The sequence below is a fragment of the Bison bison genome, unplaced genomic scaffold, assembly GCF_000754665.1.
Source record: "Bison bison bison isolate TAMUID 2011002044 unplaced genomic scaffold, Bison_UMD1.0 scf7180017864329, whole genome shotgun sequence".
NCBI classification, from domain to species: domain Eukaryota; kingdom Metazoa; phylum Chordata; class Mammalia; order Artiodactyla; family Bovidae; genus Bison; species Bison bison.
Window position 1 is genome coordinate 6,362,530 of NW_011494901.1, and position 13,476 is coordinate 6,376,005.

Genomic DNA, 13,476 nt, shown 5'->3' on the forward strand with positions numbered 1-13,476 from the left:
ATTACCTGGTGCAGGCTGGCGTTCATTCCATTCGGTGGAGATTAAGATTTCTATAATTTTTATGAGGTGTTCAGTATTCTCAGAACTACAAAAAAAAAAAAAAGAGAGAGAGAGAGGTCTGTTAGAAACCTTGTTCCCTAAACAACAAACTCATTTTCATTTCTGCACATTTGGGTGACTCTGTCTGATGGAAGTATGCAAATGCATTTGTGAACTAGTATCTTTAGAAGCCTAATGACCCATCACCTTAGGACTACCCTCATGATCCCCAAATCCAGGTTTCTCTTCTATCACTTACCTTGCTGCTGGGAATCTGAAAAGCAGAGGGCTGAAGAGTTCAGAAAGTACTCTTGCATTCAGAAGATTTTTGCTGGACGTTTGAGAGAGCTTGAAGAAATGTTTTAGCAAATACTGCAGTGTGAGCCAGTACTGATGAGGTATGCTGGGCGACCTAATGAGTTTCTTCAACAGCTGGATGTATTCTTCAGAACTCTGCACTTCTGTGAGTGAAAACAAAAAAAAGCAAGGAAAAGACTAAGAGACTGTTGGTAGCTATCAGTGACTAAACACCTAGATTTCCGTTCTAGCTACAGAGGAGTCGTTTAGAACGAAGGCACCAGAATCAGCAGAGAATTATGTTTGCTCTTCTCATTAGAAAAGGCATTATGAGAAAGTCGAAATCTCACGTCAAATGGAAACGCAAGAAACTCTTGGTGTGCAGAACCCAGGAGGTACTGGGTGTGCTGCCTTCTGTGGGCCAGCTTCGAGTGTGATTGGCTAACTCGGGGGAGCAGCAGATAAGTATCGCAGGTTTTAACTTTGAAGGTTACGAACCACAATTTCCTGTCCCCGGAGCACTTTAACTGAGCATTAGCTCCTGAAGCGGAGAGTCTTCTTCCCTGAACTCATGTTCTACTGGAGGAAGGTGATGAGAACATCCCCAGTCCCTCAGTCCTAGTCCAGTTCCCCGAGTCCAGTGATGATGCTTGGCACTCTGAGCCATTCTCTGATGTAGTATTAAAATACCGACCAAGGGTTCACAATTAGCCAAATTCAGCATGGGGATGCAAAGGAGAACATGGGTCTTCTACTGGATACCCTGGAAGGGAGGGACTCTGTGCTGATGGGACGGGGTGGGGGTGGCGGGGGACAGAGTCCTACTAACATATTCTAAGCAATCTTTCTTTATATGCAGCACTTGAGTCTACAAGTCCATCCACATCTCAACACATGTTCAAGGAGGCTCTCAGAAGAGACAACATACCTGGGGCTAAAGAAATCAGTTCACTGGAAACGGCTACCGGAATGACAGGATTCGGTAAGTCCAGGAGATAGCGTTTGAAGGCGTCAGCTAAAACGTGCACATCGAACATCTCCAAGTCCAAGGAAGCGGTATCTATTAATAGAAATGTGCCACAACAACAACAACAAAAAATCAGACCTGTTATGCACTGTTTGGGGTGATTTTCTGAATATGCAACTTACATGTGACACGTGAAAGGAAGCAGGATGAGGACAAATAGAAGATGCCTGAGCATTTATTAGCAGTGTTCTCTCAGGGGCTGCTCGTGGCATTTCGAATAGAGCATTTCTCCTCATGCAGATCTGTCGCCCACACTGCAAGCATTTAGCATGAAGGCCCCTGCCCCTGCCCCTGCCCATGGTGCCAGAACACATTCCCAGACTTTGCAGCAACAGAAAACAGTGCCTCTGCTGTGGCTGAATTGTGTCCCCCACAACTCCTATCTTGAAGCCCCAACTCCCAGCACCTCCACATACCAATGCATTTGGAGACAGGGCCTTTGAAGAGGTGTTTAAAATAAAAGGGGCCATAAGAGTGAGCCCTAGTCAACTGGACTGGTATTATAAAAGGAGAGAATTTAGACAGAGACACAGCAAAGGTGCACGCACAGAGGACACAGCAAGGAAGCGGCCACCTGGAAGCCAAGAAGCAGCCAAACCTGCTGAGCTGGGACTTCGAGCCTCCACAACCGTGAGAAAACAGACTTCTGTTTTTTAAACCACCCAGTCTACGGAATTTTGTTACGGCAGCCATGGCAAACTGCTGCAGCCCACACAGCATTTGCACATACATTCTGGGGACGGGGGTTCTGCCCTGGTGGAGAAGGGTTCTGTCTAAGGGTGCTGAATCACATGGTAAAACCTTCCTGAAATCCCAATGAGGAAACATGAAATGCAATCCTGCCCCCAGATTTCCTAAAATCTGAGTTGTTCAATATCAGTATCAATTTAACCCAAGAGAGTACAGACTGATTGATTTAACAGCAAGCGATTACAGAATTTTACTAATCTCAAGAATAGCCATAAAATTAATGTGAACATCCTTAGAATATTTCTCCCTAGTACTGACAGAGTATTCTGATTAAGGTATTACTAATTAAACCTGTGGGCACCGAACTATCTCGAAAGAAATATAACATGTGCAATCTGTCCAGTAAATCCTTCATCTGGAAAAGAGGTCAGGCAATTCAACCCTGGGCTGATGTGAATCACAGCTGCTCTGTGAGTACCTGGGGTATAATGAGGCATACGGCCCAGTGGGAAGAAGTGCTGCTGGGGGCTGGAAGGACCACAGTCACTGCTGAAGGATGCACACTAGTGATGGGAAAGACAACTCAAGAGCAATTATCTGGGGACTCGTGTACTCAGTGGAGAACAGGGAAGCCGAGGAGCAAAATGCTACATCTTTAAACAGCTTTTTTTTTCTCATTAAAAAAAATTTTTTTAGAGGGTAACTGCTTTACAGTGTTGTTAGTTTCTGCTTACAGCAACGTGAATCAGCTATTATGTATACATGATGGTAGCTCAGTTGGTGAAGAATCCGCGGGAGACCCTGGTTTGATTCCTGGGTTGGGAAGATCCACTGGAGAAGGGATAGGCTACCCACTCCAGTATTCTGGCCTGGAGAATTCCATGGACTGTGTAGTCCATGGGGTTGCAAAGAGTCGGACATGACTGAGCGACTTTCACTTTCATACATTTGTCGCCTCCCTCCCACCCCCATCCTACCCTTCTAGGTCATCACAGAGCACCCAGCTGAGCTCCCGCGCCATACGGCAGCTCCCCGCTAGCTGCCTGACACATGGCAGTGTAGCACGTCAGCCCTCCTCTCTGTCCCACCTGCTCCTTCCCCGCTGCCCCGTGTCCACAAGTCAGTTCTCTCCGTCCGCGTCTCTATTCCTGCCCTGCAAGCAGGTTCATCAGTACCATTTTTCTAGATTCCGTATATTTTCCTTAATACACGATATTTGCTAAACAGCTTTATTAACTGGGCTTTCAAATAAGTCTGAAAGGCGCACTGCTGCAAGTGCTGATACCACGTTTGGTAATCTGGATTCCAAGGCAGTTAGAAACTAACTAGGAGGAGTAACCTAACCAGGAGACGGATGGGACTGGGTGGTGGCCCAGGAGAGGATGAGAGAGAAGCAAAGTTCACAGGGAGATGTTCAGCTTGAGAAGGAACAGCAGCATCCTGGACGCTCATGAACCAGGTGTGACACTGTATGAAGCACTCAAGTGGAGCTGGAAGCTCCCAGAGTTCCTTGAGCACATCGTCATCATAAGCCAAACCTGTCTCGCCAGCTAGGTAGATCTTATGAAAGATAATCATGTAATATCATAAAGCTCAGAGATATCCATCTGGTAGCAAATATGGATAGGGAAAGAACGAAAAGGTGGAGAAGCAAGGGGTTAAATCACTTAAATGTCCCACAAAGAACAAACCAGGTACATATCACATCCTTAGTTAAGTGTGGGAAGGGCAAGACTAGGTCTCTGCATAAAAGATCCATGTGGAAAGTAATATAACTAGTGTGACTGTCAAAACTGTGCGTGCATTCCTGCTGGAGCATTCCATAGCTGCTGGCCAGCTCCCCCCACCCCCCCAATCTGCCACCAAATCACCTGTATACTCCATTTAATGTCACTTTGCCCAGAAAATTCGTATTTCTTAATTTGCTCATCCTAAAAAGAGTAATAAACCATTTTTGCAATGAGGTATAAACTTTAAGATGCTAAATATTCCCCATGTCCTTCCCTCAGGCAGGCTATCTGCTGCCTTTTCTCTGTGCAGGAGCAGTGCTGATAAGCCATCCCTCTACTGGGACACTTCCCACTACGGTAATTACGAGTCTCTCTCGGAGACTGATGGGCACTCCTAGGCTGACGTCCCTTGAGGGCACAGACTGTGGCTCTCACCTGCTTTTCTCACATCCCTCAGGGCTCAGCACAGAATGTGCTTGTTAAATGTTTGTGGGCTGAGCTACTTTGTGGGCTCAGGACTTTCCTGAGAGTGATGTTAACTCACTGAAGCCCTTCTCCAACACATGAGGTATTATTCCAAAGAGACTTTATAGCTTTTGAATGAAATAACCTTACTTCGAGTCTTCAGGTAACCTCACCTTATGTCAAATTCCACCAGAGCTGATGTAGTACGTTCTATTTATTTACAGATAACTTCTAAAGCTCCTTGGACTTTCTGACTTCTGTTCTAGAAGTCTCCTTTTCCGTATTAAAGCTATCCTAACATGCTTTTCCAAGAGCTGGAAACAGCTGTCATGTGAGGACTATGGAAGTTGGCTGAGTCTTCAGGTCTGGGTTGGGGACATTTACACTCTCTTCCACCCTGCTTTTCACTGAGTCTCGCCTGACAGGTAACCAGTAACCTTTGCCACATTTCAGCCCTTCTCCCACTGGAAAGGAGTCCCCTCCCTGACTGATCTCTAGCTGAGTCAAGGGGTTGTCGACTGGGGTCCTCAATTTTGCTGCCCTACTCCTGACTTCAGGAGACACCAGTACCTGCAGACAGTTCTGATTGTCACAAGCTGGGTACAATCTCAGTGGCATCTAGTGGACAGAGGCCAGGAGTGCTGCTGAAATCCTACAATGCTAAGAACAGCTCCTTGACAACAAAGAATTATCCATCCTAAAATGTCCACGCACTGAGGCTGAAAAAGTTTGAATTTTAAAATTGAGGCATCTTAACACATGATTACCACATAATGATTTCTTATTTGTATATACCATTGTTAAAGCATCACCACAGTAAGTCTGGTTGATATCCACAGAGTCACACATAGAAATTTTTTTCTTATGATGAGAACTTTTAAAGAAAAAAATCTGAATCAGGTTAAGAGAAACCAAAAAGGTGGGGAGAGGGAGAATAATTCACACTATTAAAATTTTAAAAAAGACCATGTATTTTAGGGCAATACAGTGGGAGGGTAAAAAGAGTAAGGACTTTTAGGGCCAGAACAATCTGCATGCAAGTCATGGCTTTATAAGCAGCATAACTTTTATACACAAGACTGATGTGTGGATGAAATAAAGTAACTTAGTGGGTGCTACTAAAAATGGGCTGTGGTCCTCCACGCACATCCACCCTTTTCTGACATTGGTAATTCATGGGGTTAGTTAAAAGCCATGCTTTTTGTTTTTGAGTTTAAGTGACTTATCTCTGAGCTTCCTCCAGAGATAAGTTTTTAATCTCTGGAAATTACGGTTTTTTTAAATAGACAAATCCTCAAGCTGGAAATAGTCCTGGAGGATCCTCACTCCTAAACTGAGATAATGTTTTTTACTCTTTTTGTTTTGCCACAAAATTTACTTTTATGGCACAGAATCCAAGGAAAACCAGTTTTCTCTGTGTGTGTTGATCTCAAATGGGGAAGAAAGCTGTCTATCAAAATATCTTGTTGACTTGAACTTGGGTTATTTATTCCCTCTTACAGGTGGTATGAAGATTTTTTTTTAAAAGCTCAACTGGATCATTTTGGTTTTGGTTACATTTGAAAACGTAACTACTCTTTTTCAAATAACTCCCATTTCATCAGTCTCTGAAGTCTAAACATTTCCTGTGACTTTTAACATGCTCAACTTGACCAATTTTCTGACCAAAACATGTATCTCTAGTTCAATTGGCTAGGACAAAATTCAGTGTTTCCTTAACACCCTGGTAAAGCTGTTAGAAAAAAAAGAAAAAGCCAAAAAACCACGGCTTTTCACCTTGCTTTTTCTGCCAGTCAACTTCTAATGACCTACTCTGGGTGTGTAGGAGGATGGACCCTGTGTTGTGTGTAAGACTGATTTCCATGTACAAAGGAAAAATGAAAGTTAAAAAAAAATTTTTTTTCAAGCTTCAAACATTTGGGTGGTGTGTTTCAAGTTAAACTATCGACTGATGAAGATCTAATCTCCTTTCTTTCCCAGAAACATCTTTTCTAGAAATTTTCATAAGCTGCCTCGTTTTGAAGCTGCCTTACACTTCAGATTTTTTCATTTATTAAATATCACGTGGGTATTCTTTGCATAACTGTACATCTGAAAATGCTTCTTCTAAAACTAGATTTTACTTTTGGTTCAAGCACCCAAATCCAGTTAAAACAGTGCAAGGCAAAAAAAATTATCAGTAAAAAGAAAAGAATTGGGAGGGAATAAAGGGTCTAAAAGATTCCAGAAGCTGATGTAGAAGATGACTTGCTGGAATGATGGCAAGTAAATTTGTATTTTTATAGTTGTATTCTGTATGGCAACGAGAGAAGGAACTAATAGTTAAGGTACCATTTGGTTAAATTAATGGATGCCATTTATGGTGTGCTAAGAGTTGACTTGAATTGGCTCACAATTCTTCCCAAGTGGTAACACATTGGTAACATGAAATTAATCACGTAGGAATATTTACACTACACTACAAACCAGGGCTTCCTCCCCTTCTCCAAGAATTGGTTTACCAGCACACTACTAAATATAACAATATCATGATGTTGCAAGTGTTACTCACTCAGTTGTGTCTGACTCTTTGCAACCGCATGGACTATACTGTCCATGGAATTCTCCAGTTAAGAATACTGGAGTGGGTTGCCATTTCCTTCTCCAGGGGATCTTCCCAACCCAGGGATCAAACCCGGCAGATTCTTTACAGTGTGGTTATATGGCTCAGCTGGTAAATAATCCACCTGCAATGCGGGAGACCAGGTTCAATCCCTGGATTGGGAAGATCCCCTGGGGAAGGGAAAGGCTACCCACTCCAGTATTCTGGCCTGGAGAATTCCACGGACAGTACAGTCCATAGGGTCACAAAGAGTCGGACATGACTGAGCGACTTTCACTTTACTTGACAAAAATATGGCATGAAAAGGCAAGCAAGCAAGAAAGGAATGAAGACAGAAAAGAAGGGAAAAGGTCAGAAGAGACCTTTGTTAAATGACAGGTTCATAAGTACTTTTTCAACTAGTCCAAATGAATTAGATGTAGCCAATGGCAAGGGTGGAGAAAGATGACAGATGAGCAGAATCAGAGAAATCCCAAGATGTTTCTCTTCTGTGCAGTTTCTGCAGGTCCAAGAGGCTCATGGCTGTGATGCCAGCCAACGTACCTGCAGGCAGACGGGCACAGACACCTCTGCTCAGGAGACAAACATCAAAGGCCTGCCCACTTACACAAAGAACACAGAGGGAAGTGTGCATGATTTCTGAGCTCCCTCCAAACCGAGAACGTTGCACGCTTAAGCTCAAGTGTTTTGTGCTTTACCTAAAACGCAAAGGTAAGAACCGTCTTTCCCTCTGTGTATTTCCAGCTCTCTGACACTCACCACAATCAAGAAGCTGTCGTAACTCGGCTGGGTTGCTGGAGCTCTGTGTTCTGTATAGAGTTGAACATTCCAGACCTAGGACACAAAACAGACTGAGTATGCAAAACACAGCTCTCTGGGGAACCTGCAAGCCTGCAGCCAGATAGACATTCCAGTTTTCATCCAGTGTCTATTCAAGATGTGTACGGAGCATTCTTGGAAGTCAACTCCCACTATTCATCTTATTTGGCATATCAATAATTTTGGCAAAATCATCTGGCCACTGAGGAACAAGTTAATTCTATTTATTAAGATAGGGAGAATTTAAAAGTTTCCATATAGTAACTACACATTAGTATGGAGTGAGAAGTCAGAGCAAGACTATCTCCCCACAACACGGCCACAAACAACTTATGTATCCAGCACAGGTGGCAGGAAGTGGATTCAATGAACGTCCACGCAACAGATACAAATGATGACACCCACGAGATCAGGCCATAACCTGTGAGCTGATTTCCCTGACCCGTTGGATTACCTTTCTTTTCAATGGCTTCCACGAGCTTGATAAGAAGCGGTGGAGCAACGTCAGGGGGTGCGAACTGCTCTGCAAGGTCTGGGAGAGTGGAAGCTGCAAACAAAAACAATCCTGCGGTTACGTTTGATCGAGGGTAATCCAATGCAGTCAACAGCAGTGAAAACGATCCCAACACGAGGTCATGGACTGCAATCAGGACAGCAGCAAACTCAGGCCAGGAAGAAAGAGAGCGCCTGAGCAGGGCCCTGTGTTTAGAAGGCTCCTCTCAGGCCACCACCCTCCAGCACTGCCTCTTCCCACGGGGTGAGCTGCCTGGGGCACACACCTGCTGCTCCTCTCCTAGGACACGATCAGAGGGCTCCCCAGAAGCCCAGATCCCCTGCCTCAGTGGCTTCTTGGGTCTCTGCCTCAGGCCCATCCTTCTGAGTGCAGACCTAGCTCCGGCATGCCCCACTGGCCCAAGGCATGGGCTGTGGTGGAGGAGAGTGGGCTCAGGATGGAATGGAGTCTGGTCGTGCAAGGTTCCGGCGGCATGGGGCCAAGCCAGGCGCGGACCAGCTCTCCACATGTCACCACGCTCTCAGGCAGAACTCGGAACCCAAGAAATCAAAATTCAGGTCCAGCTTCCTGGTCATTGTGAAGATATCACTGTCAACGTAATAGGATGGAACCGCTTTTATCAAACTGTCTGTCGATGTGATTTTAACTTTCAAATATTCAGATGCAAGTTGGGGCTCCTTTGTGTTTTGTCCCAGGCCCCACAAATGCCAAGGTGGGTGTACTATCAAATACAAAAGAGGTCCAAGTCCCCATGGACCTGCTGCTGAAATGCCTTTATTGGCTTACACATGCTTTGGTCAGTTAATATCTTAACACATGCGATACTGTCACAAACTGTTCTTTCCATGCTTTTATTTACATGTTTTACCAAATGATAACAAAAGAAAAAAATCTAATTGGGTGACACACATAATGTCCTTCAACATTTGATAACTGCATTTTTCACTCCAAAAAAATATAAATACCTTTCTTATAAGACACCAGAAGAGGGAGCTAAATATACGCACCTCAAATTTCTCAAAATGCAAAATATAGGTAAATGACAGTCTTTATGAAAATACCTAGCTGTGAAGTCTATTTATCAGCCACCCATAAATCACTTTTAGACACTTAAGGTTCATGGCTGTGTGTGTACTCTCACATAGTTTATATAATCTAAGACTAAATATTGAAAACTTCGTTTCAATGAGATTTCAGTGGTGTGACTTTTTAAGCCATGTATCATGTTAAGCAAATTTCTAATGCAGCCCATCTTTCTAATAGTGAGATAGCACTATTAGAATATCTCACTAATAGTGAGATAGAAAAACAACAGACTCACAAGACAACCACAGTCAAGCAAGATTATGTTAAACTTTGACCTCAGAAAATTATTGTTTATGTGATTTTGGAAACCCAGACCCTGTAGTATAAGACCCTTCTATTCCCTGAGACAGTAACGTGATCTTGCCACCTAACTCTGTTAGCCATACCAACTACTGAGGATAAAAGGAGAAGAGCTATATTATGGAAGAAAATCCTATAGGAGCACTCTCCAGAAGAACTTGCTGTGATAGTGGAAATGCTCTATTAGCTGTGCTACCCAGCAAGTGCTCCGAGCACTTGGAATATAACTCCCGCAACAGAGGAAGAGAATTTTTAATGTCTATTGACTTAAAATGAAACAGCTGTAAATGACTACTGACCACAGTCCTGAAGAGCACAGTCCCACAGCCTGAACAAGGGCAAGTTTCGTCAAAAGCACATGAAAGATTCCTGAGTTGACTTCGTACTACAAAGACCTCACTGTAAAGCCGGCCCTGAGCACCCAGCATCGGTACATGGGACTCAAGAGTGTGTGAACACAGGGCATGCAAGGTCTATCCCTGAGTCTCCTGGGCCACTTTGTCCTGCTGCAACAGCACTTGAACATACTTGGCACTTCATAAAAGCAGGGCAGGCACGCTGCTGACTCGCCAGACAGTCACGATGCAGAAAGCGGAGTGGCGACTTCATCTCACCTGTGTTTCCGCCACCAACCTGAGCCTACGGATCACCTGGAGAACTTGTTATGCAGACAGACTGCTGGTAAAACTACAAATCCCCAGAATCAGAATATCCAAGAATGAAGCTAGTCATCTGTTTTAGGTTAGTAATACGTTTTAGGACAAGACACTTACTCCTTGAAAGGAAAGTTATGACCAACCTAGATACCATATTCAAAAGCAGAGACATTACTTTGCCAACAAAGGTCCGTCTAGTCAAGACTATGGTTTTTCCTGTGGTCATGTATGGATGTGAGAGTTGGACTGTGAAGAAGGCTGAGTGCCGAAGAATTGATGCTTTTGAACTGTGCTGTTGGAGAAGACTCTTGAGAGTCCCTTGGACTGCAAGGAGATCCAAGCAGTCCATTCTGAAGGAGATCAGCCCTGGGATTTCTTTGGAAGGAATGACGCTAAAGCTGAAACTCCAGTACTTTGGCCACCTCATGCGAAGAGGTGACTCATTGGAAAAGACTCTGATGCTGGGAGAGATTGGGGGCAAGAGGAGAAGGGGACGACAGAGGATGAGATGGCTGGATGGCATCACTGACTCGATGGACGTGAGTCTGAGTGAACTCCGGGAGTTGGCGATGGACAGGGAGGCCTGGCGTGCTGCGATTCATGGGGTCGCAAAGAGTCGGACACGACTGAGCGACTGATCCAATCCCATCCGAATATGAGAAGCAAATCCATGCAAGTGACCCCCAGCCACTGCCTGAAAAAAAATCCAGCAATGACACTGCCCACATCTGTTAAAATATGAGTACACCTGAAAAGTCCTTAAAATAGAAGTATCTTGGGGTGGGGAGAGGGATACATGAGGAGATTGGGATTAACATATACACACTACTATATATAAAATAGATAATCAAGGACCTACTGTATAGCACAGGGAACTCTACTCAGTATTTGCAGTAACCTATACAGAAGAAAATCTGAAGAAGACTATATATATGTATATATGAAACTGAATTGCTGGCTATGCTATACACCTGAAATTAACATGATACTGTAAAATCAACTATTCTTTAGTAAAAAATGCAAATATCTTGAAAGTTTCTTTTTAACTAGTCTTTTTAATTAAAAGCACTGTAAAAAAAAAAAAAAACACTATAAAAGAGCACAGCATCTCATTTCCTCTGGTAAACTATAAACTACTTCCTTTTGCCTTAGATTGTCAGCTCACAAAAAATATCCTCCCCTACAGATGCCTTCTACACTGAGCAAAATGAAATTTCCTATCAGCACATGTAACAGGAGAAAAACACAAAGGTAGAGATCAGAGGTACAGAAATATTATTAATTAGGACTCACTGTAGCATCTCTGGAGAAGGCAATAGCAACCCACTCCAGTACTCTTGCCTGGCAAATCCCATGGACAGAGGAGCCTGGAAGGCTGCAGTCCATGGGGTCACTAGGAGTCAGACACAACTGAGCGACTTCACTTTCACTTTTCACTTTCATGCATTGGAGAAGGCAATGGCAACCCACTCCAGTGTTGTCGCCTGGAGAATCCCAGGGACGGGGGAACCTGGTGAGCTGCTGTCTATGGGGTCGCACAGAGTCGGACACAACTGAAGCGACTTAGCAGCAGCAGCAGTAGCATCTCTTAACCTTCTCAAACTTACAGATCTCAGCATACACCAAAGTGCAAAAAGCTAAAGATTAAATAGTAAATACATGAACCCACATATCCGCACAACATTCATCCAACTAACATGTCTAGCTCCTCTTTCTCTTCCCTCATAAATTACACAGGCATTTTTTTTAATTAAAAAAAAAAAAAAGTTAAAGTTGGCAACCAAAGATGGAATTGCTTAATAAACGTTTATCTTCTCCCAGAATCTTATCAACACGATCATTTCTGCAAGCAAATATGAAAGTTAAATTAAGTGATAATTAAAGATTTCACCTAACTGTGATTGAAATGTGTACCCAACAGTTGTTATATTACTGGGCTGCAAATACTACATATAAAATTGTTTCTTCACTTCAGTTTGAAGGAGGGAAAAAAAAATCTTTCCTAAGTCCTTTCAATGTTTCTTTGGCAAAACATGGTAGTTTGCTTTCCATATCCTGAGATGCAAAGTATCATCTGTTTCACTCATACAAGTGCAACGTCAAGTTTCTAAAAAGCACTGTGATGGCTATCAGGTATCTATAACAACACCTTTCTCAAAGTACACCCCAGAATATTTTAAAAAGAAAAATACTAGACGTATGCAGTAGGAAGTACAGGTACTCCTTTGTAACACATCGAATGAATTTATCACTGCATCTTTTTTTTAATATTGAAAAAAGCTTATTACTCAAATGTATAAATCATTACAACTGATTAAAGTTTTGCAATGGGGGTTTTAAAAAGTAAATTTTACAAAGACACAAGGTTTTTAAAAATAACAATGCAAGGATTTCCTATTCTGTACTACAATATCTATGATTCAGTCCATTTCCCTTTAAAATATTTAAACACAGGGGATGTGAAAGCTTTACCCAAGAAACTTATGAAGTTCACGTTTTCTACTTTGAGTATTAGAATCAATTAACAGTGAAAGTCTAAAAAGCATTTTAAAACAACGTATTATTTCCACAATCCTAAAATCAACTATTCCTTTAGTTTTATTAAATACTCAAGGTCAATATTTACACTTCTGTTAGATCCCATTTTAAAGAATTTCAGCAGGAAATGACAACTGCTAAGAAGTACCAAATTTGGCAAGTTGTTCTTTGAAAAGTCCTTGATGAAGTACATCATACAGGTCAATAAACTAAAACATAATGGAACTCATATATACACTCACAATATAGAGGTCATATATGGTGACCATTAAACAAAACACAAATTAGCAGAGCGTAATCCTCATACATATGAATTCTCATTTGATTTCACCTTGCAGACAGATTTGTATACCTGAATGAGGAATGTTTTTTTGGTTTTTGACTCCTGCTGTAATCAGTGTAAACGTGTGGAGAGCCAAGTCTACTCTTAAAGCTGGGTGAATTTTAGATTCCTCCACTATAAGCAATACCAGTTTTTCACTTAGCTGAATCACTTTTCATCAAAAGAAATAGGTATTAAAGAGAAAGAAGACAAGAAAGAACAGCAGAAGGCTCTAAAAGTGATGGTGAAGCCAAGATGCATCTTGTTTAAAAAAAAAAAAAAAGAGGAATCAGCCTTTTACAGGAACACCAATGAACTAGTCATACTGTTTAAGAGCCCACTCATTGGAAAAGACCCTGATGCTGGGGAAGATTGAGGGCAGGAAAAGGGG

General features: G+C 42.6%; 1 protein-coding gene across 3 annotated transcripts in view; it reads right to left on the reverse strand.

Annotated features, from left to right (window-relative positions):
- Positions 1-13,476, reverse strand: part of PIK3R1 (phosphoinositide-3-kinase, regulatory subunit 1 (alpha)) — a 95,669-nt gene that overhangs the window by 20,210 nt on the left and 61,983 nt on the right. For all 3 annotated transcript variants that reach the window (XM_010853600.1, XM_010853601.1, XM_010853602.1), the window contains exons 3-7: positions 8,124-8,216; positions 7,610-7,684; positions 1,265-1,396; positions 299-500; positions 6-85 (exon numbers count right to left, since the gene is read on the reverse strand). In XM_010853600.1, coding sequence (XP_010851902.1) covers positions 6-85; positions 299-500; positions 1,265-1,396; positions 7,610-7,684; positions 8,124-8,216 — 582 coding nt within the window. The remainder of the gene's footprint in view (positions 1-5; positions 86-298; positions 501-1,264; positions 1,397-7,609; positions 7,685-8,123; positions 8,217-13,476) is intronic.